We start from the raw sequence: 24,569 nt of genomic DNA on the forward strand, positions 1-24,569 counted from the left end.
CCTAACAGTATCTTTAAATGAGCAGTTTTTAATCTTGACAAAATTCAATATAACAACTTGTTTTTTATGGATTTAACTTTTGGTGTCATATCTAAGAATTCTTTAAATAACTCAAGGTTGCAAAAATTTTCTCCCATTTTCTTCTTTAAAAGTTTATTGATTTATATTTAGATCTATGATCCATTTTGAGTTAATTTTTGTATACAGTGCAAAGTGTGGACTGAAGCTTTTTTGTTTTTTTGCACATGGATATAAACTTTTTCCAGCATCACTTGTCAAAATAACTTTCTTTTTTCACTCAATTCCCTTTGCACCTTTGTCAAATTTCAGGTGTCCATGTATGTATGGATCAATTTCTGGATTCTATTACTTATGTTTATAATACTTATCTTTATAATAAGTCTTAAAGTCAAATAGCATTAACCCTCTTAAATTATTATTTTTATTTTTCAGAGTTCTTTTGGCTATTCTTGGTCCTTTGTATTTCAATATAAATTTTAGAATCAACTAATTCCTATTTGTTACAAAAAGGCTGCTGGGTTTTCACTGGGATTGTACTGAATCTATAGATCATTTGGGGGAGAACTGACATCTTAACATACCATATCCTCCAACTCATAAAATACTATTTTTCTTCTTTATTTCTCTCAGAAATGTTTTGTAATTTTCAGTGGAAGTGTCTTCCACATTTTGGGTCAGACTTATCCCTAAGTATTTCTTGTTTTTTGATGCTATTATAAACAGTATTTAAATTTGTGTGTGTGTGTGTGTTGATCTTGTATACCACCATTTTGATAAACTCACTTATTAGTGCCAGTAGGTTTTTTTTTTTGTAGAGGCCATCAGATTTTTTTTAAATCGATGATTGGAATCTACAAATAAAAACAGATGAATTTTTTACCATCAGCATGTCTTTTACTTATTTTTCTTGCCATGTTGCATTGGCTGCAACCTCCAGTACAATGTTGAATAGAAGTGGTGAAAGCACACATCTTTGCAGTCTTCAAATTTGGGGGAAAGCACTTAATCATTCACCACTAAGTATGATGTTAGCTATAGTAAGATTTTTTTATTTTTTTTAATCAAATTTCTCTTCTACTCCTAGTTTTCTGAGAGTTTTTATTATAATAGGATGTTGTATTTTGTCAATGATTTTCTGCACCTATTGAAATGATCACATGGTTTTTGATATGTTAATATGGTGAACTGCCTTGATTAATTTTCAAATGCGAAACCTACCTTGCATTCTGGAGATAAGCCCTTTTTATATGTTGTTGTATTATCCTTTTTATATGTGGTTGGATTCAATTTGCTAAAATTTTGTTTAGAATTTTTACACGTATATTCATGAGAAATATTCGCCTTTTTTCTGTTTTAGTATCATGGTAATGCTGATCTCCTAAAATAACTTGGGAAGTAGTCTTTCCTCTTCAACTTTCTGGGAGAATTTGTGTAGAATTTTTATTATTTCTTCCTCAAATATTTGGTAGAATAAAGAGTGTATCCATTTGAGCCTGGAATTTCATTGTAGGAAATTTTTCTATTACAAATTCAAATTCTTCAATAGATAAGGAGCTATTCAGCTATTTCTTCTTGAATGAGTTTTGGCATTTTATTTCTTTCAAAGACTTTCTCATTTTATCTAAGTTATTTGATTTATTGACATCCCCATGTTCTTAATATTCTATTATAATTTAAATATCTATATAATTTTGACTACTATAGAATATTGATGATTATACATATATATTGATTATATCTGTAGAATAGTAACATAACCTCTCTCATCCTTGGCATTGATAATCTGTCTTCTCTCTTATTTTACTCTTCAGTCTGGGCAGCTTACCAATTTTATTGATGTTTTTCAAAGAAACAGCTTTTGGCTTCATAGATTTCCACTCTAATCTTTATTATTTCCTTTTTGCTTATATTGGTTTTAATTTGCTCTTTTTTCTGGAGTTAAGACCACTTGACATCTCTATTTGAGACCATTTTTCATTCCCAATGTAAGTTTTTAGAACTATAAATTTCTCCCCCTAAGCATTGCTTTAGTGGCATTCCCAAAATTATTAGATGTTGTACTTTCATTTTTATTCAGCTCAAAGTACTTTCTCATTTACCTTCTGTTTTTTCTTTGACACAGTTTATTTAGAAGTGTGTTATTTGGTATCCAAATATTTGGGAATTTCCCAGAGATCTTATTGTTAGTGATTCTAATTTAACTCTATTGTAGTCAAAGAACATACTTTATATGACTTATTTTTTTTAAATTCGTCCGACACTTGTTTCATTCATAAAATGATTTATTTTAGTAAATATCTGTGTTTTCTTGAAGAGAATATGTATTATGCTATCACTAGATGGAATGTTCTGTATTTGACTGTCAATTGGGTCAAGTTGATTAACAATGCCATTCAAGTATTCTTTATTCTTGCTCATTTTCTGTCTATTTCTGGCAGTTATTAAGAGAGGGGTATTGAAATCTCTAACTATACATTTTGATTTGTCTGTTTCTTCTTGCAGTTCTATCAGCTTTTACTTCATGTATTTTAAAGTTCTCTTATAGGTGCATAAAATTTATAATAGTCATACCCTCTTAATTAATTGAACTTTTTTTACATAATGACCTTCTTTAGCCCTTGTAATATTCTTTGCTCTGAAATATACTTTGTTTAATATTGACATAGTTACTCCAGCTTTCTTCTGATATTTTCTTTTAATTAGACTGATTAGATTGATGATTTGATTTTTGTCTGCGTGCTGTTGTTGTTTCAGATAAAAGGATAAATTTTGTCTCTGCTACTCGATCTTGACCATAAGCAGAACCCCGAGTCAAATGTTATTAAGCACAGTTCACTAAGGAGGAAACAATCACTAGAAATGTTTTGACTTGACCAAGGTCATATAGCTGATTACCGTTTGCTAAGTAGAAATACAGCATGGGCAGGGCAGTACTGCTTCAAGGGATCTGTGTGCATTTCACTCCTTAGAACAAAAAGGGCAAGAAAGTATTTTATGTGAAGGAGAACTAGGATTGCTGATTACGGAGACATGATGGATGAACCTTCCCTGTTTTGTTGACAGTCAGACCTAAGTCAACGTCACTGAAAACTGTTAAAAATAAGAATTCCCTGTACTTACAAAGGAGAGATGATGAAGCCATTTACCTAATGGATTATTCCAGGAAAATTCCAATGCCAATCTAGAGGCACACAGACATTTCAGATGACCCGATACACAGGAGGATACCCCTGGGTCAGGGCTCATTCTACTCAAACCTGCACCACAGCCATCATTGGGTAACATACACATCCCTCACCTGCCCTTCCGAACAGCCATCCAGTTTTGTACTAGCATCTACATAAAAATGATGAAACAAGATTTTCCAGCATCCAATAAATAATCTAAAAGACTACTACAACTATAATGTGTTCATATTAAGAAGTAAAATTAAATGAGAAAGGTAATTTCATTGGGGCAACATGACTATCCATCTTGTAAGTTCAAACTGACACAACAATCATGTGTACGATGGGCCTTAGATGTCAAGAATACCAGCACAAGACAGAAATCACATAACTCAGTGGAAGGGGGGGTAGCATAGATGCCAGACAAGGTGATGGAACTTCCATCCCTTTAAAACCTACGTGGTCATGCAAAGACAATCAATTCTATGACAAATTTAGAAAATAGCAGTTAAAACAGAAGTAAGCATTTAATTCTTTTATCTCACAGGAAACCCAAGACAGAAACAGCAGATTAATACAGACAAGTATAGCTGTTTGAAGTTCCAGGTTTTACTATAAGTGGTACTTTGTAGTTTATAAAGATGTTTTTATGACACACCATTAAACTTGTTAGCCTGCCAGGCAAAAGGCATTCGCGATGTCTCCCTGTTTGTCAGGTTTAGAAGTTCCTATATAAACTTCATTTGCTTCATTTTAACTATTCGGGGTATCAACTTTTCATATCTCTTGATTAAAGCCAACCTTTTTCTTCCTTTCTTAAATGCATTTTTGTGCATGTCTTGAAATTCATGAGCATGTCATGGAGATCAAAATATAGCTGGGAAATGACTAGCTAGCAGAATGAGTCACAGTCTAATGTTTGATTGCTTACATCAAAGAGATCACATGCAGGAATTCAGAAACATTTCATATTTTGCTCGTGCTGTGATGTCTTCAAACGGCACCTCCACACTTGGTGCAGAAATTATTACCAAGTTCCCCCAGCTACCTGGTGTATACGTCAATAATCAAAGTCACATTCTCTTTTCCTAGTCACTCCATATGTCAGTTTACCATAAGATTTGAAAGCCTAGGCTTAAAAAAATAATAAAAACACTGTTTTCTAACTGGTGTCTAACTGTGTGTATGTTTTTTGGGGTTTTATTACATCTACAGAATGACACAATATGTCCTGTATGTACAACTTTTGACGTCTGTGAACCTCAGGCTGTATTCCTGGTTTGGCTTGTAGCAATGGCAGTTAAAATACACTATGATGTTAAAAGGCACATAACCAATTCAGGGTTTATTTACTGACAACATCCCAGCAACATGTGACACAGTCAAAAATGTTAAAAGAGCCTTTTCTTTTTCACAAGGAATAGGAGAGTATTAGACTGATGCCATTTTACTGACGATAAACACTGATGCTATGGTTTATTCCAGTTAAATTCCTTGTCCTCTGTTCTCCCTTTGCCTTCCTCACTCCCCGCGCTGCCTGCCTCTGGGACAGAGTGGGGTGGGGAGGAGTTAGGAGGGAGACAGGAAACAAACACAATGAGCTGGAGACACTGAAAGTTTCAGTCACTGTATCAATTGGTCAAAAGACAGTAAGTTTGGGATATAGTTTAGACCTTACTAACTTGATCTCACTAATTTCAAGTTTTAGTTCCAGCAACGTAAGGCACTCCAAAATCCAGTCAAAAGATGCTCTGACATCTCAAAGCAGCCATCAGTATCACACTGAACGGATGATAGGGTTTTCATTGATTCTCAGCTGATGGTTGTTTCTCTCTCTCCAATTTTTTACAATATACTCAGCAAATGTCATAGTGCCTGGGACAGAGGCCAACTCTCCATTATAAACTTTGACCTGACTTTATTTGTCCACTGCCTGACTCCCTCATAAGGACTATGTCCACGGGGCCATATACCAGGCCTTTTTACCCATCTACTCCCTGCACCCGGCACAGTGCCTGAATCAAAATAGGAGCTCGAGGAACATTTGTTGAGTGACAACATTAAAACCGACCCAAGAATTGTATTGCAAACTTAATGTTAGTGCCACAGAAGGATTTTCCCCATATCCACAGTGTTTAGTGATTTACTGGATAGTGATTTACGGATACAGAGGGCAGACGATAAGTTATAGGCATCTGCACAATTTATATAATGTGATTTTCTAAGCTAGTTCCCTGACCTGTTGTCCTACTACTTGTTTCTAGTTTAATTACCACAAATAAAGTGTCTGCAAACGTTGTCATGCATTTATTGACTGCTTCCATTGCACTCATTTACAGTTGTAGAGTGTCCTTTACATGAAGCAAAGAAACTCAGTTTCTGGAATCCAAACTGGAAATAGAGTTGCAAAGGTTTACAAATGCATTGAATGCTTTTTTGACATGTCTTGTTCAAGTAGCAAAAATGCTGAATAAAAAGAGGAATCCCTCAGTCAGCAAAAAGCTAGAGGTGATATTTGCAGGCATCTACATGTTTGTTTCCCGGAGGAAGAGAACCACTAATTTCGAGTTTTCGTTCCAAAAATGCAAGGCACTCTGACACCTCAAAGCAGCCATTAGAAGAGTGAACTAAGGACAGGATTTTCATTGGTTCTCAGCTGATGGCATTTTAACATTTGTCATGGCCCACCTGGACCCCCAGCAGGCATAGCATGAATCAAGGTTGAGGAGCCGTACTCACCAGCCTTGATGTGGACATCCTGACTGCGAATTTTCCCTGAAGGATTTTCAGCTGTGCAATAGTAAGTATTATCATGGATTAAGGTACTAAAGCTTGAAGGAGGGAAGGGGAAAATTTGGAGAGTGCCGTTGGGGTGGACGTGGCGGATCCCGGGGACATCGTAGATCTCCTCGCCCGTTGCTAGGTACCATCTGAGAGACACAGGAGGGATGCCTGCAGCAGGGCAGGGCACCAGGGTCCCCGTGGTGCTCGCAAACACTACCTCTTGCAGAGATGCATTGACAAAGTAGAGGCTGGAGTGAAGGTCCTCACTGAAAACTACAAGAAGACAACACAAGAATATGTCAGTAAAGTGCACCTTCTGAACTTGTCCTTCGATCAACTGGCATCAAGAGGTTATTTTGAGAAACAGACACGAGGCTCAACTAAAACCAAATCATTCGAAATTGCTCAACCTACTGCGGACAGAGAGGCACCATCTTCATAGTTTGTACACGAGTTAAATTATCCTGGGTCTTAAACTTTAAATAGATTACTCTTCAGCTCTCTCTGTCCCGTGCCCTGTTCTGTCTCCATGGTACTGACCGCTATTGGAATTTATATTGGGTTTTGTATTCATTTATTGTCTGTCTCCCCTTCTAGAATGTAAGGCCCATGAGAACAATGTTGTCATTTGCTCACACTATTACCTCGGGCACAGAGCAGAACATCCCGTGGCGGCTGAAGAAGAAGAAGCTACACGACTGAGTAACTAGATCCGGTTGCTAGGATCAAATTGCTCTGGTTGAAAGGTACATTGAGAGCTAACTTTGAATGAAATAAGTCACAAATTTTAAAAATTAAAATTGAAGATCATAGGTAAAGCATTTTAAAAAGGACAGTTGGTTTTCTGAAAATCAAATCCAATCAACAATGCATTTTTTTATTGAAAATACGTTGCAATGATAAAGAGAACTTTAACAAAGTATCATTCAATTCCACCAGCCTATGGCAGATTCTGTCTTGATTTTTCTCTTCTGGCCCATCCGCCTACATGCCTATATAATTATACTATGTCATAATATGCACACATGAAACATGCAGTTTTTACAGACTCTGTTTCGTACTCATAACATTGTTTCATACACATAATGCCATGTTTCACAGACTTCATAAGTACAGCTGACCTTGAACAACACTGGTTTGAACTGCGTGGGTCCACTTATACACAGATTGTTGTCAATAGGAGATAACTACCGTATTACAGCATCTGCAGTTGGTTGGATCTTCAGATGCAGAGGAACTATGGATACAGAGGGCAGACGATAAGTTACAGGCATCTGCACATTTTATATAATGTGATTTTCTAAACTAGTTCCCTGACCTGGGCTACTTGTTTCTAGTTTAATTACCACAAATAAAGTGTCTGCAAACGTTTTCATGCATTTATTGACTGCTTACATTGCATTCATTTACAGTTGTAGAGTGTCCTTTACATGAAGCAAAGAAACTCAGTTTCTGGAATCCAAATATTAAACAAAAGATGTATAAATGCCGTGAAGACCTACCTCTTAGACACTGGTGTTTATATGTGGCTTTCTAAGAACAAATGCATACCGGGTCACATAGTCACAAGAGAGTAAAGAAGCCCTAGACATTTGGAATTAATCTCACTGGGCAGAGATGAGAGTAACGATTACTGAGTGCCCAAGCTATGTCAGGCAATGTCATGAGACGCGAAGTGTTATTTCATTTACTCCCATGCACAGCAGTCCTGCCAGGTGAGCCCAGGCTCTGCTCCACAGAGGATGAGGTGGAGACTCAGAGGGGCTGTCACCAGAGCAAGGATTCAGGGTACGAGGTTGCAGAGCCAGGATTCAGTCTCCCTGACAAAGATTTTATTTCACTGCATGGCTGCCTTTATTGTACGAAGCCAAATCGTGGGGAAGCTGTGTGCATGAGATTTGCCCTACTCCAGATAGCTTACTTGGAGATCCACCTGCTTTCTCTTGGTCTCTGTCACTAGCGGTGACCACGAGTTTGCCCACGGCCCATGCTGCCTGTCTCTGAGCTGGCAGCAGAGTGAACTCCAGTAGTCAAAAAATGGCAGAGAAAAATACACTTTGTAAAAATGACAGATTTACTCAAAGACAAGACAGGCAGGGGTATTCATCAAGTAGTAACTGCTTGATGGTTTTCTTCCCCAACCATAACTAAAGTCTTTAGCAATGCTCCGTAAATCAGAATATGGAAAGTATTGCTAACTGAGAAATTGGTTCAGACCAGAAGCACAGTTAATAGTTAAACATTGTAGCTTTCAGCTCAAATAAAAATGCTGATAGTAGCACTGTGGTTTTGAGCTTTTTAGGAAACTGACATCACCCCATACTGCTAGGAACGAGGTAACTGTCACTCTTGAGGCTAATTAATTCCACCTCAATTCTTTTTTTCCCTCCCCACGTTACTCTTCTGTCAACTGAATTGTAGGCGATTCAAACTAAGTAAAATTTAGTCGTATTTGAATTTATTCTCTTGTGTCCTAAAAGTGGCCTTGTTAAGAACAGCAGTCTTTGAAAATGTGAATGTATGTAAGAAATATTTCTTAATTAAATATATAGTTTTCTATTGTCAACCACATTCTAAGAGCCAGCCTATGAAATTATTTAAATGACTGCGAGAAAAATGCAAAGCAAATGTTTAATCCTAGTAGTTAAAGAGATAACTGACCTATGGGGGATTACTGTCATTTCTCCTTACATTTTTTAGATATTTCACATTAGTCTTTCTATTTCACACCACTGGGTTTAATAACACAACATAAACTCACTTTCTAAGATACACATCATATGGTCACAGGCAAAAGAAAACCCAAACTATATTCCAACAGCTTTTATTTCTTCCATCTAAGGGACCATCCATCTGCTTAAATAATAGTACTTCTTTTTATGGAGTGCTGAATGCACTTTAAATACAGTAACATTTGCTCCCTCCAGTAAGGGCATGGGCAATCTTAATGTGAATTGTGAGTACGTGTGTGTGTGTGTGTGTGTGTGTGTGTGTGTGTGTGTGTGAAAGTGCCCTGAAAATAACTGCAGTTTATTAACTGAAAGCTAAACAAAATGCTTGGCAGAATCTTGTTGTGGGATTCAAAGTATAAAATCCTGGCGTACGAATGCTAAGGGCACAAAAGGAAGGGGCTTTGGAGAATTGTTTCTTCGTTTGCAGATTTCTCCATATTTTTTTATCGTTATAACAGATGGTATAACCAAGACTCCCGTGACAAACATAAAGGAGAATGTTACACTAAAAAGAAAAATAAGTCAATATTGCTTTCTTTATAATCCACATACGGCAAAGTGAAAAGAAGAAACGTGGGAGAAACTTTTCAGGAAGCAATGATACAATCAGTTATTCATGTGGCAGTATTTATTGAGCACCTGTTATGTACCAGGCCTTGTGCAAGGTCACAGTTACACACATTTGCAGGAGTCATGCTGCTGCTTTTAAGGAATTTTTGGTCTAGAGGGTACCATGGTCATGTAACGAGATCAGCGATAATTATGTATTTTCCTGAGTGCTGTGACAGAGTTATCAACAAAGTGCTACAGACGCATAAATGATAGAGAAACTAACCCAACCTGGGGAAGATAAGGGTAGATTCCCAAAGGAGAGGGAAAAGCAGATTCTAGGCAGAGGCATTAACACAGTAGGACACTGAGTCGTCATAGGCAGGAGAGAAGTGAGAGGACACTGGATACCAGGAACTTGAGGGCAGAACCAACAGTGACACAGATTTGGGAGAGGAAGCTTGAGGTTCTTTATATTCATTTATTCTGTACAAACATATTCAGCACCTAGTAAGTATCTGGCGCTTGCTAAGGCCTTGGGACACGCTAAGGACCAAGGCTTGGAGGGTGGTCCTGGGAGCTTCTATTTCAGAAGCTTATTATAAAGTCTAGATCATAAGGGGTGTCAGATCTCAAGCTAAGAAGCATGTGCTTAATTCTGAAGACGGTAGGACAACAGGGAGCCCCATTCCTAGGCACACACACAAGCGAAGTGAATGCACGTGTCCATGCAAAAACTTGTACACAAATGTTCAAAGCAGTGTTATTTATACTAGACAAATGTGGAAACAACTCAAGTGCCCATCAACTGAAGAATGGATAAACAAAAGCTGGTATATCCATGCAATGGAATTTTACTCAGCAATAGAGATAAATGAAATACTAATATGTGTTACAGACACGGACAACTCTTGATAACATTATGCTCAGTGAAAAGAGTGAGTCACAAAAGAGCACGTACTGTGTGATTACATGCACATGAAATGTCCAGAACAGGGAACTCTATAGAGACAGAAAGTAGATGAGTGGTTTACTTAGGGGTGGAGGTGAGGGGCTGGGGAGAAGGGTGACAGCTAAAGGATGCAGCGTGTCTTTTTGAGGTTATTACAGTGGCCTAAAATTAGCTGTGATGAAGGTTGTGCATATCTTTGAATTTACCGAAAAAAAAAAAACAAAACACTGAACTGTACAAATAGATGAATGTTATTGTATGTAAATTATATCTCAATAAAACTGCTTAAAAAGTTGGGAGCCAATGAAAGTTTTGACACAGAACAGGCAATTTTCCAGCTTGTCGTTTTGGAAAGTGAACGCTGGGTGGGGTTGGGATGAAAACTGGAGGCAGGAAGTCTGGCCGGGCTGCTGTGGGTGGCCCAGGCCCTCCGGGGCTTTGGTGCCGTGAAGGGAGGAGACAGCCTAACTCTGCAGGTGTGTCTGATATGGTCCCGCCAGAAAGTGTGGGCAGGGCATGGAAGTAACGAGAGTGAGGGAGGATAAGGAACAAGTCAATATGATCCAAATTTAATAGCTTGCATGCCTGGTTGCATAGTTACACTACGAACGCAGACAGAGAACATACAAGGCAGAGCCAGCTGGGTGAAGGAAATGACAGTGCCAGTTTCACTGAAGTTAAGGGGGCACTGCCTTGGGGCCACGCACTAGCCAGCGGGGAATCGGAGTGCAAGATCTCAGACAGAGATTCCACAGTCAGGGAAGCTGAAGCCCAGCATTGGGTGAGATATATCAAGGAGACTGTGAAGGACAAGAAGAGACCAAAAAAATGGAGATGAATCCTCAGGGATAGTTAATACATAAAAGGTGAGCAAAGGATTTTTGACCACGGACTTGCACCCAAAATACATAATGAACTCCTACAGGTCAATAAGAAAAACATAATCTAATTAAAAATGGGCAAAAGGCTTAGATGGTCACTTCACAACGGCCAATATATAAACGGCCAACAAGCACATGAAAAAACAAAAAACCTCAATGTCACTAGTCACCAGGGAAATGCAAATTAAAAGCACAAGGAGTTACCACTACACAACAATGACTAAAAGGGAAAAGACAGACTATATTGAGCGTCCCAAGGATGTGAAGCAACATGAAACACATACACTGCAAGCGGGAATGTAAATTGATAAGGTCACTATGGAAAACTGTTCCTCAGTAACTACTACAGCTAAACCTACGCCTACCCTATGACTCAACAATTCGATTCATAGGTATTTATCCAACAGAAATGCATGCGTATGCTCATAAATATTACACACTGGAATATTCACAGCATTACTATTTGTGAGTCCCAAACTGGAAACCACTCACAATATCCATCAGTAGTAAAAAATGGATAAATATATTGTTATATATTTGCACATCAAATCATTATATAAAAATAATAATGAACAATCTACAATTATAAACAAAAATATTATGAAACCACAACCATAAAGTTGAAGGAAAGTAAACAGACACAACAAGAGTGCATACATTATTATTCCACTTATATCAAGCATAAAATAGGAAAAACCAATCTATGATGTTAAGAGTCAGGATACTAGTTATTCACGGGGTGGACACAGAGAACAGAGATGGCATGAGGGGGCACCCAGGCTGCTGTCTGTGTTCATTTTCTTGACCTGGGTGCTGGGTACACTGATGTGTTCAGCTGATGAAAATTTCATTGAGCTGTACTCTGTGAAATGCACACTTCTCTGTATGTATTCTATACTTGACTTAAAACATTAAATATTTTAAAGAAATGGGAAAAGAGAGAAATATCATGAAGATAAAGAAGACGTTATGAGACAAGCAGCCAAAATCTTAGAGAAAATGATGCCTTAGAAACAAAAGGACAGCATTTTGAAATGTCAACCAGCAGTTTTCAACTGTGTCAATTGCTTCACAGAGATCAGAAAACATGAAAACTAAAACAGACCATTAGGTTTGCAAATTGAGTATATCTATTTTGAATGAAAATACCATTTAGGATCAAAATAATTTTATTGATTTCATAAGAATCTGTGAGTGTATATGCTTAGTAAAATGAAATGCTTCCATAAAGCTCTTCCCAAATGAAAAGGAATATACCTAAGCCTCAGGTAAATATTATCTAGAAAGCATAACACTTAGCTGATTCTGAGACCCCAAAACGTTTTCACATTTGAATAAATGCTTTGAAACTTAGTGTCATCTTGATCAGACAATCTGAAAGCAGATAAATGGATGGTCTCATAATGACTTGGAAAGCATTCCAAACGTCTATGAAATAATTCCAAGTTAGGTTAAAAAAAACATGCTCATATGTTACAGCAATTGTGCATTTAACTCTAATATATTTCAGTCATTCTATCTATTCCCCAGCACTAAAGCAACAACGCAACTGTCCAAATAAGAATTGGATAAAACTTCATGACACAGAACTTAAAAACTATGAAATTCTGTCTTTGTCCATGATAAAACAAAATGAAACAAAACAGGAAGTGGATTTACCCTCTTCTATGTAAACATTCAGGCAATACAAAACAGTAAGCTGTAAAAGAAGGAAACAAATGAGATGGGGCCCACTAGCATCCAGCTTAATGCCTGGAGAAAATTCACAAATCATCCCAAAAGGAGAAACCTAAATAGAACTTGGTGGAATTTCTGAGTTGAAGCTTGGGGAGGCCAAACACACTGGATTTACAAAGCAAAGAGACGGAAGTTGCGTGGAGAGGGAACTCCAATAATCTGAAGAAGTTTCCCTTTGGTGAGTCTTTAACTGTGGACAGATATTTACAGGTGTGTGAGGAAACTACTGCTGCTGCAAAGAAACACCAGAAAGGAGCAGCTGGAAAATCCCTGAAGCTCACATAGGGGAGGGACTAGTTCATGTTCCATCCAGAGAGGAAAGAACTAATATATGGGGTAACAGATAGAGTACTCAGAAGTGTATGACCACTACCGTGGGGGCCAAATTAAACATAACAAAGTTTAAAAGGGATCCCAGTATGGATTCCAGAAGGGATTAAATTGATTTCAAGTAACTTAACTGCACAACCAACAAATTTCAATGCTGGTTAATGAAAAGAAACAAAATCCAATAATCAATAATGTAAAGTTTACAGTATCTGACATCCAACAAAAAAACTGGAGACAAGCAGGAAAATATGACCTATTATCAGAAGTAAATGTATTCAATAGAAGCAGACACAGAAATGACAGATGACAGAATTAGCAGGCATGGACATTAAAATAGCTATTATAAATATTCTCCCAATATCATCAAGATGGTAAGGGAAAGCAAGGGAATATTGATGAGAGAAATGGAGACTATAAAAACAGCCAAAAATGAAACTTCTTGAGATGAAAAATACACTATATGAAATGAAACACAGGCAAATGGAATTAACAGCAGATTATACCTTGCAGAAGAAAATATCAATAAACCAGAAGGCAGAGCAATAGAAACTACACAAATTGAAAGACAAAGAAAAAAGGCTTAAAGACAGTAAACATAAAATCAGTGAGATGTGAGACAATATCCTGTGGCCTAATATATGTATAATTGGAATTCCACAAGGGAGGAGGTCAGACAGAAATTTTTTAAAAGAATTAATATCTAACATTTTCAAAATTTAAGGAATTCCAGAACCCCAAATACCCCATAAATTCAATGAACACCAAACAGAAGAAACGCAAAGAAAATCACACCATGACACATCATAATTCAATTGCTGAAAGCTAGTAAAAAGGAGAAAAATATTAAATGCAGCCATTTAAAAAAAAATACACATAGCATGTGGAGAAACAAAGGTAAGAATGATGCCAGACTTATCAGAAACAATGCAAGCCAAAAGACAGTGAAGAGAAAGAAAATTTATAGTATTATTTAAAAAGAAAAAAAACTTCCAATCTAAAATTCTATGCCCAGCCAAAAAAAAAATTTATAAATGAAGGCAAAATAAAAATGACTTTTCAGACATCCAAATGCTAAGGGAATTCATTGACAATGGATCAGCAATACAAGGAATGTTAATGGAAGTCCTCCAGGCAAAAGGAAAATGTTACCAGACAGACATTTTTGACTTCTCAAAAATAATGAAGACTGACAAAAATGGTAAATATATGGGTAAATATACAAAACACATTTCTTCATTTTAAAAAAATAATCAAAAGACAATTTACTGTTTAAAGCAAAATTGATAATAATGTATTCTGGAGTATAACATGTATAGAGAGATAAAATGAATGACAATATTAGCATGAAGGCAGGTGGGAGGAGGAGAATGACAGTCTACTACTGTCTTAAGTTTCTTCTACTATACATCGTGTTGTAATATTATTTGAAAGTAGGCCATGTTAGTTTAAAGATTTAAATTGTAAACTCTAAAGCAAACGCTTAAAAAAGAAAGCAAAACTTAGATATTAAACCATTCATGTAGATAAAATTGATCATTAAACAAATCCCATTAATACAAAAGGAGATTAAAAAAAAAGAGTAGATGAAATAAATAGGAAGCAATTATCAAGATGGTAGATTTAAATCTAACCAAATTGGTGTTCACATTAAATATAAATGGCCTAAACACTCCAATTGCAAGGCAGAAAATGTCAGATTGATGAAAAATCAAGATTTAATAATATGTAATCCAGGAGAAACCCATTTTAAATACAAAAAAACCAAGCAGATTAAAACTAAAGGGATAGAAAAATATACCATGCTAACACTACTCAAAAGAAAGCTGAAGTAGATATCAAAGTAGATTTCAGGATAAGGAATGTTACTAAAACGGTTATTTTCTAATGATAAAGTGATCAATTCAAGAATACATGACAATCCTAGACGTTTATGTATCTAATAAAAACTTCAAAGTACATAAAGCAACTCTGCTAGAATTGGAGGGAGGAATATCAAATCCAGAAGGAAAATTGAGAACTGGGTTTCTTTCTTTTTTAGTGCTGACTGCCATTGGGTTGATATATCAATGTTCTTTGTTGAGATTTTATCTGCCTTCTTGTATCTGTTGATGTTAAAAAATTGTGCATAGAAAAAATTCAATCTTACCTCATACTGATGGTTTGCTAGGGTCCAGCCAGGCCAGTCTCCTCAGTGCCTTGGGAAACCCACTCCCACCTCAGAGCCAGCACAGATACTGAATGCCTTGCTGGAATACTTCACCATCCTTCACCCAATTCATTAAGACTCATGCTTTGACCCTCAGCCTAAACACCGTTTCCTTAGGGATTTATCCCTGATCTTCTACCTCTCAGACTGGACCCCATGCCCTACCTGTCAGCTTCCTGCTTCATTCATTCATAGTCTCAGCTTAGTTGTTTAGTGTGTGTCTCCAACACTGTTGAAATCTACAAGAGGGGCACTGAATATAGAGGATGCAACCTTATTCTTTTGTATTTAGTGAACAGACTAGTACACAACAGAAGCCTTCGAATTTTTATTGAATGAATAAATAAATCTTTTAAAAAATTATGGTTTTCATACCACATATAGCTAAAAGATTCCTTTTAAGGAAAAATAATCTGTATTTCATATGCATCATCTATTTTCATTTAAATTCCATTATAAAGATGTTAAGGGACAACAAGAATTAGTGGCTGAAAAGAGAATTTCTCGGATATTATAAGAAGAACACATTTATGAGATTTTAGCTACTCTGTGTAAGAATGTTCTTTTTATCCAATATGTGTGCTGATTTTTCAACAAGGAAGAAAAAAAGCTCAATTTTGCTATGTGTTTTACAAATCTCTGGAGGAAAAAAAATAAGAAAAATGTTAATATTTTACCCATAAAATGTCCAAGTATTGTTTCCAATATCCTTCTAGAGAATTATTTCCATGTGTGTCTAGGGAATTCATTTTAGAGATGAAGTCTCGCTGTCCCTTTGGATGGATGAAAGTCACCCTCAGTAACATTGCTGGCGGTTACGTGTACAGTTTCAGAGAAGGATACAGCCTCTGTAATGAATAATATGTGTGTAGTTTGCTATGTTCCAGCATTTACATTTTAAGCTCAAAGATTTCAAAAGGCACGAAAGTGGCTAGTGATTTGAAAGAAGCAGAAGACTCTCTGGGATTTATGATCACAAGCAGCAAAGCACATGAATAAACCAAAATGATGTAAATAACTCCTTAGGATCGGGGAGCATAAAAATGCAGGAACAAAAATAGAACAAACTAATGAAGAATGAGGGATAAGTGCAGATTCACACAAGGAATTATAAATTAAGAGAATCATCAGAAAAAGAGAGTGGGAAATGGAGCTGACAGCATAATAATGTCAACAGAATTGCTTCCTGCAGATTAAAAGGCTTGGAGAGAGGGGAAAAATTACAAAAAGAGAATGTCCAAAAACACAGCAATATGAACTAGAAACACAATAACAAAGCAACAATAAAACCAGACTATTAATGGGAGGGAAAGATTGAAATTCACTGAAGCCTAATGAGTCACCTATCCTATGATTAAAGAACAAAATAAACTGGGAGTTTGGGATTGACATATACACACTACTATATTTAAAAGAGATAACCAACAAGGACCTACTGTATGGCACAGGGAACTCTGATCAATATTCTGTGACAACCTAAATGGGAAAAGAATTTGAAAAAGAACAGCTACATGTATATGTGTAACTGAATCACTTTGCTCTACACCTGAAACTAACACAACACTGTTAACTAACTATACGCCAATATAAAATAAAAATTAAAAAAAGAAAAAAGAAAGAATTTAAAAGAAAATTAAAAAGAAAAAAAATTTTAAAAAGAATAAAATGAATTAAAAGCAGAGACCACAATGGTACCTCAACAGAAAAATGTAAAGTCCAAGTCCTGCAAGAAATCTTAAGCTCTGGTGTTGAGTGAGAGCACTGACGTGGAATGATAAAAAGACACGCATTCTTCTTAATCTCATTGACTATGGCAGCGTTCAGCATCATTTTCTTTTGCTAGAACTTCACCATGCTCAGGGGCACTCAATTTTCCATTTTGCTCTGGTCTAAGGACTTACATTAAGTCTAATTTTTAAGGTAATTTTTTTTCAGGTAGTGCATGGGTTTTACCTTGTGTTTCAGTGCTAAAATGAATGGTTATTCTCATAATGGCAAATATACCCTGAGTCGTAAGTGGCAACAATCTTTTGAATTAGAAAGACTCTTAAGAGGATTGACTCTAGTCTAGCCCCTCTGATTCACCAGCCTGAGTCAGAGACCTGGCCACTGTCTTCCTTCCCCTTGGGTGACTTCCTTGAGTTTTCTCCAGTGTGTTAAAACACTCATCTACCAGCACTGGCATCTTACGACTGCCATTATTTTACCTCTCTTCCTCTTTATCCTTAGGATGTTTATATTCCTTTACTATCATTGTAATGGAGTTTCGGGGGCAAGGTGGGTGAACAGTGATGGAACATAGATGTTCATTTATTTTGTGTTACCAGCAATGCCTACTATCTCCAAAGCAGTGATGGGAACAAACCGTGTTTGGGTTTCAGGTATGATACAACCCTCTATCTTCCCACAGAACACTGGGGAACACTGCACAGTGCCCAGCTGACTTCACCATCCTCTGCACTTTCACACTAGTTAATCCAGTCTTGCATTTTCTGCCCTTGCTTCATCAAGATATTGCCTATCTATGTGACTTTGTTCATTGCTAAGACACTAATACCTTGGATGAAGCAAAGGGGACATTACCATCCCTGTACACCACCTGCTTACATAGCATCGACTACATAGATAATGCAGTGAACACTTAAATATAACCCAAGTCAGGTCTCCCCTGAGGTAGTAAGGGCACTTCTTTGGGACAAAAAAGTGCCATCCTCCTGGGGTTTCTCCACCGTTGGAAGCTGCTGTCAGGTTCTGATCTACGACAGTACGGAGGCCAAGGGCCAGCTCTTCCACCTCGGTGTGACCATTTATGGCAAAAGAGGTCAGACTGACCTAGAATTCTACACCCAGAGTATTAAGCAAGTGAACAAAGACATTTTTAGACAATGCAAAGTCAAAAACTTTACCTCTCATGCACCCTATTCAAAAAGCTTCTGGAAGATGAATAAAAAGGCAGCAAACTAAGAAAGAGGAATGAATATATGATATACAGGAAACAGAGGCTCAAACACAGGTGATGAGAAACAAAAGGAATTTCCAGAGTGACTCTGAAAGATTCCAAGACAACAACTGTATAGTGGAAACTAGTCCAGATTGATGCAGAAGGAAGGCTCCCAGAGAGGTGTTTTGAAAAAATAAATAAATAAACATTCAAAGACCCTAATGTATCTGAATGTATTAAAAGGAGTACTCTGTCCTGTTGGAGAATTTGGGAAATGAATTACACATGCAGTGAAAACTAAGTAAACAAAAAGGTAAGTAATTATTAATCCTAGGGAACAAACAAAGCTATCATAGAAAGGAAAGTGTTTATAATATGCTATGTGGCTCAGCTATAGCTGAGTTATGTATAAATACTTACATAATTATAATAGTGCAAACCCCAAATACTGATTTAACCCCAAATGGTAATATAATTATATGGAAAAAATAGCAGAAGGTAAGGAGGGAGGGCATTCATAGCCCAATTTAACAATTAAGTTAGATATCTAAGCCTGAAAAATTAAATATTTCAATGTAAACAGAGAACCTGAGAATGCAAATCTGAATACCAGAAGAAAGCTTAGACAGGAAAAACATGCAGAAAGCAAAATCGGTAGGTGAATGTGTTTCTAGAGGCTGTGTTTCATTCCAATCACATGAAGACGCAGCCCTAACCAACCCTTAGGTTCGACAATGCCTTCCACACGTATGAATCAATGTGTCTGATCTCACCCTACATCAGCCAACACGGAGCGCAGTGACACCCGACAGCTCTCGTTGGTGGAATGTAGGCTGTAGAAAGCCCACTTACAGAGCCTTAATTGCAAGTCTCAAACACTTAAGACTTTAGAAAAAAAAAATCTGCTGATAGGGACCCTGGTAAATTGTTGCCCTAATCTCCTGGTCCACGCAGTTACACCCATATTCTGGGATCCAGCATTTTTTTTTTTTAATTTATTTTATTGAAATATGGTTGATTTACAATGTTGTGTTAATCTCTGTACAGCAAAGTGATTCAGTTATACACATATATATATTCTTTTTCATATTCTTTTCCATGATGGTTTATCACAGGATATTGAATATAGTTCCCTGTGTTATACAGTAGGACCTTGTTGTTTATCCATTCTATATATCATAGTTTGCATCTGCTGATCCCAAACTCCGCATTCTTAACATATCACATTCAAGAAGTTCGCTTACCTTCCTCCTCTTCCATGTGATTCTTTTTCACATTTGTTAAGAGTTCAGAAAGAGATAAACTGGACCCACACAAGGTACATACAAAAATATTCTATCCATAAAATACTAGTTTTTAAATAAAGGACCTAATGACCATCCACTCTTAGCTGCTCACAGCAAACGCGTACGGTCCTCCCCAATGCCCCTCTTTTTCTCATGTTTGGTATTCACTGCACCAGGAAGTCCGTTAGCTGCACCCTCAAAATAGCCTCAGGGGCAGCTATCTGCCACCTCTTCTGCCACCTCTCTGGTCCCACGGCCACCGCGCTCTCTCCCCTGCATTGCCACAGTGCTGCCCCATGGACCCCTCTGCCTCCACCACTGCCCCCTACCCTTACGCTCTGCCCATCAGCCAGAGTGGTCCAGTTAAACATGTCAGGTCCTCTCTCTCCTTTGCTCAGAACCCTCCAGGGCCCCCGTTCTCTCACATGAAAGACAATCTTCCTCTGTGACCCAGGCTCACTGTTCCCCTCAGATGTGAGCCCCTGCCCCTCTCCCTTGCTCGCTCCACTCCAGCCACACGGCCTTCCCGTCGTCACGAGCATCCCCACGGGCTCTGATCTCTGCGTCTTTATACATTCCTCTCCCTCTGCCCGGGATGGCTCTTCCCGCAAAAACCGCCTCGCTCATTCCCTTGCCTTTTCAAGGCTTTGCTGAGCCACTGCCCCCTCGATGAGGCCCTAACTCAAGTTGTCTCCACCACAGTGAGCACTCCCAATTGCCCTCATCTGCGCCTTCTCTCCGCAGCATCCGTCACCTGCATCATTTACTTATTTATAATCCTTTTTTATTGTCTGTCTCTCCCTCCCTTTAAAACTTTAGTTCCTAAAGAGTAGACAGTGGATTGGTTTTACTCCCTGATATATCTCCAGTTCCCCATACAGTTTCTAGCAAGTAGTAGAATCTCAGTAAACATTTCTTAAATACAGGACTGTTCTATTAAACTCAATTAAATATAAGTAAATAGGGGATTCCCTGGTGGTACAGTGGTTAGGACTCACTACTTTCCCTGCCATGGCATGGTTTCAATCCCTGGTCGGGGAACTAAGATGCTGCAAGCCACGCGGTGTGGCACGTGTGTGTGTGTGTGTGTGTGTGTGTGTGTGAATAAATCTCAGTGAAATATAACATCTTAAAATGAACGTTTGACTACAAATGATTCACGATTCCACCTGTACATTTATGGAACACTTTATCCAAACTGCTTTTATTCCAAAGCATTTTCTCCCCCCACTGTCTCATTAAGTCACCAGAGTGTCTGTCGTTACACACCGTAGGAGGGGAAAAGACAGAGGCACAGGGAGTGGAAGGGGGTTAGTTATCCAGGATCTCAGGTTGTGTGTTCTGGGCAGTACAAAGATGAGAGTATGCTCCCTTCACTGCTGGGGTGTCCCTGTGTACGACAACATTACTGTACTCTCTCCCTGTGCAGCTTGCTGGCCTCCTTTCTAGCAAGAGAGTGTCACCAAATGCACTATTAAACTTCAAATTTGGTTTATATCTATTATTATCGTTTTCATTTTGGGTGTAACTGAATAGCTAACATTCACTGAATATGTATTACGTGCTGGGACTGTGCTAAGTAGTTTAATACAAGACGTCACGAATCCTCAAAACAAATCTTACAGGTAGCTATTATTGCTATGTCCCCATTAGGGGTGAGAAACCATACTGAACTTTGAACCCTGTAGTGAGGAAGAGACATGGGGTTTGATCCAGGAGTCATTTACACAGGGGCTGCGGGCTCAGGACCCTCTGAGAAGGAGAGACTTGTCCTGCACTCGCCCCTCTGAAGGGGGGCAAAGGCACCCACAATTCTGAGTTCAGTTCCTGAAGATTCAAAGTCCCCAAGTTAGCCACCTTTGATCCGGACGTCACTGCAGAATAATGGGCTACGATGCTTATGATAAGATGTGCTTAGCTAGGTACACTGTATTTCTTGGGGTTCATTTCAAAGTCTTTGTCATGTGTGGTCTTTGTAATTTTTACCTTTAGACAGAGGCTCAGGAATGATATCCTCAGACTAGAACTGAACACAACACGAAAAAAAGAAAACTCTGCCACTGAAATGTCTTTGATTACAGTTCTTATTTACTCTTTTCTTTCTTTCTTTTTTTTTTCTACAAAATCCTAATAATCTACCATAGAGTTCTTTTGCCAAAAATTAGAACTATGATTAAGGATTGAAAAAACCAAACCAAAAAACACGATTTCCAGAGCGGTTTTTTTTTCTAAAGACATCCTCTAGGCCCGAATCCGTGCTGAAAATGTAGCATGTTCAAAATACACTGTCGCATTAATGCTAATTTACAACTGCATGAGGTTTTCCCCTTAAGGGACCGAAGCTCAGCTGGAATTCATTAATTTTGACAGTTTGCCTGTCGCAGTAGAATGGATTCGCTGAGTGACAGAAACTTCTCCAAAAAGAGAAGAATCACATTCTCCTTGCTCTTAAGTATTCATAACAGAATGGAGTTTGAACATTCTCAAGGCAACCAGACGCACCATTAATAACCCCAGAACCTATGAAATGCGGCTCAGGCTTCACAGAGCAGAAACCCCACTGCCACTCGAGTCCCTTTAGTAATAAACCTAATACACACCAGCCAGCTGTGTAATGGGCCCAAGCACACCCTGGGGCTCAGAAGAAGGTCATAAAATAGAGTCCATTATCCCACATTGGGAATTTGACTAGATTCGGATTTGACACTTCATTTGGAGAAATGTCCTAGAGGCATATCCTTTCTAGAAGGTTAGGGTTGGAGTGGGTGGCTAGCTGTTGCCAAATTAATCCTGCAGAACACTTTTAAACGTAAAGGAGTAAGACTTTTAAAATATTCCCTTCATGATGACTTCTGTAAATCAAATTGAGTTGTAACGTCTGAAAGTTATTACTGGAACATTTTAAATTAAACCAACGCGGCATCACTCATTCCCAAGAGGGAGCGTGAAGACATTGCCAGTCATAGCATTTTCTGGTGTTTGATTAAAAAAAAATCCAATCTTACTTGTAAAGACAAAGTAGTTCTAACCTTAAATGGATCATAAGGAGGAAATAATGACTGCACAGCCTATCAAAGGACACCCCGGGACCACAAGCATGGCATGCTCTTGATCCTATTATGACTGTCTCTACAGACAGAATAACCTGGTGTGAGACGCTAGCAAGAAGGTGCAGGAGAGGAGGTGACGGGAGCCGAGGACCGGACTCAATACCAGCTTCTAACTCAGTGCTACCTTCATTTGCATATTTGGGGGTGGCCACAGTATCATATTGACAACATAGTGCATGAAACCCACGCACGATTACTGATCGCCCAACACAGATACCATGAGGAAAGAGTACAAAGCAAATTCTATTATGGAGCCCCAAGTATGAATCTCCGAAGAGGAGTTTAGGAAAGGGTCAACGTCAACCTCACAGAAATGCTGAAGTGGCATTAGACTGGCCCTAACCTTGTCTTATTTAACAATTCATTAGTTACTTAAGCAAAGATCATATGATGATGGGAATGAGAATGAGAGTCACATCAACAAGAGGAGAATGCATTCAGTACCACGCCTGAACCCATCCATGATCTCCTGTGACCCCGGTCAGCCCACGGGGCAGGTGTTATCGTTATACAGACAGAAGTTGAGGCAGGACCTTGACAAGTTACTCTCATGGGGGATGCGGGGCAGGAGTGGGGAGAGGGTGTATCAGTCTGCTCAGGCTGCTGTAACAGAATACCACAGACTGGGTGGCTTCAACAAGAATTTTACCTTCTGACAGCTCTGGAGGCTAGAAGCCCAAGATCAAGGTGTTGGCAGGGTTGTTTTCTCCAGACGCCTCTCTCCTTGGCTTGTGGATGATGACCACCTTCTCACTGTGTCCTCACGAGGTCTTTCCTCTGTGCACATACATCCCCGCTGTCTCTCTTTGTGTCCAAATTTCCTCTGCTTATAAGGACACCAGTCAGATTAGGTTAGAGCCTCAAACTAACGACTCATTTTAACTTAACCACCTCTTTAAAGGCTGCATCTCCAATATAGTCCCATGCTGAGAAACTAGAGGTTTTAGGGCTTCAACATATGAATTTTGGGAGGACACAATTCAGCCCATAACAGAAGGAAACAAAGATGGTGGAGGCATGGGAAAAAGAAAATTTGAAACAACTGTGGTAAAGGAATTCTGAAGATCCTGAAATGACTGCTATGAGTAAGGAGATGAAAGGTACTCTAGGCCCCCAGACCCTCAAGAAAGAAGTTAAAGGCTGGCAGGTTTTTGCCTCCACAAAAGGTAGAATGTTCTGACAACTAGAACTGCCCAACATTGAGGCTAGTGCTGGAATGTTTCAGAGGGGAATGTTGTATTGGTGCAGCCAAGGGCCGTGAGGGTTATTGAACCATGTCTAGGTTCTTACACCTTTTTACTAAGAAGCATGAAATAACTAAAGCAATGCATATTTCTCTGCCTTGGAATAGAACACTGATTTTATAACTTGATCCCCTTGGAAGCTCCTTTTCTGGGTGATATGAACAAGGTTCTTGTAATTAATTACATATTAGCTCTAATTCCTGAGATAACTTATACAATTATTGATACAGTTTCAAGTGAACATGCTTTGCAAAGTAAAGCAAAACTTTTCACCCTTTAAGTAGTCCTAATTAGCTACTTATATCATATAACTGGAAGATAATAGCTTGAATCTAAGATAAAGGCATACGAATGATGTATTAAAAACACTTTTTGAGAGGAAATCAAACTGAAGAAGGCAATCTATACGACTATTATCACTATTTAATGATACTTTCTGCTAGGACTGGGCTTGGAGCCAGCACCTCGGCTAAGACAACCACTTGCTATTCTTTCTGCTATTTAAAGAGTCCCTACTTTTTGTGCTGGGTAAGATCTGTGAGTTTGGCAGGTCAGATGAATGCATAAAATGATTTGGGGGAAATACACTGACAGCTAAATATTTATATGGGAAAACGTTCACATCCATT

At 38.3% G+C, this 24,569-nt stretch overlaps 1 protein-coding gene across 1 annotated transcript in view; it reads right to left on the reverse strand.

The window, feature by feature from the left end:
* DSCAM (DS cell adhesion molecule) overlaps positions 1 to 24,569 on the reverse strand; it is a 738,451-nt gene that overhangs the window by 608,266 nt on the left and 105,616 nt on the right. The window contains exon 3 of the mRNA XM_068545703.1: positions 5,928 to 6,245. Within this exon, the coding sequence (XP_068401804.1) occupies positions 5,928 to 6,245 (318 nt within the window). The remainder of the gene's footprint in view (positions 1 to 5,927; positions 6,246 to 24,569) is intronic.

The sequence above is a fragment of the Eschrichtius robustus genome, chromosome 6 (genome assembly GCF_028021215.1).
Source record: "Eschrichtius robustus isolate mEscRob2 chromosome 6, mEscRob2.pri, whole genome shotgun sequence".
Lineage (NCBI taxonomy): Eukaryota > Metazoa > Chordata > Mammalia > Artiodactyla > Eschrichtiidae > Eschrichtius > Eschrichtius robustus.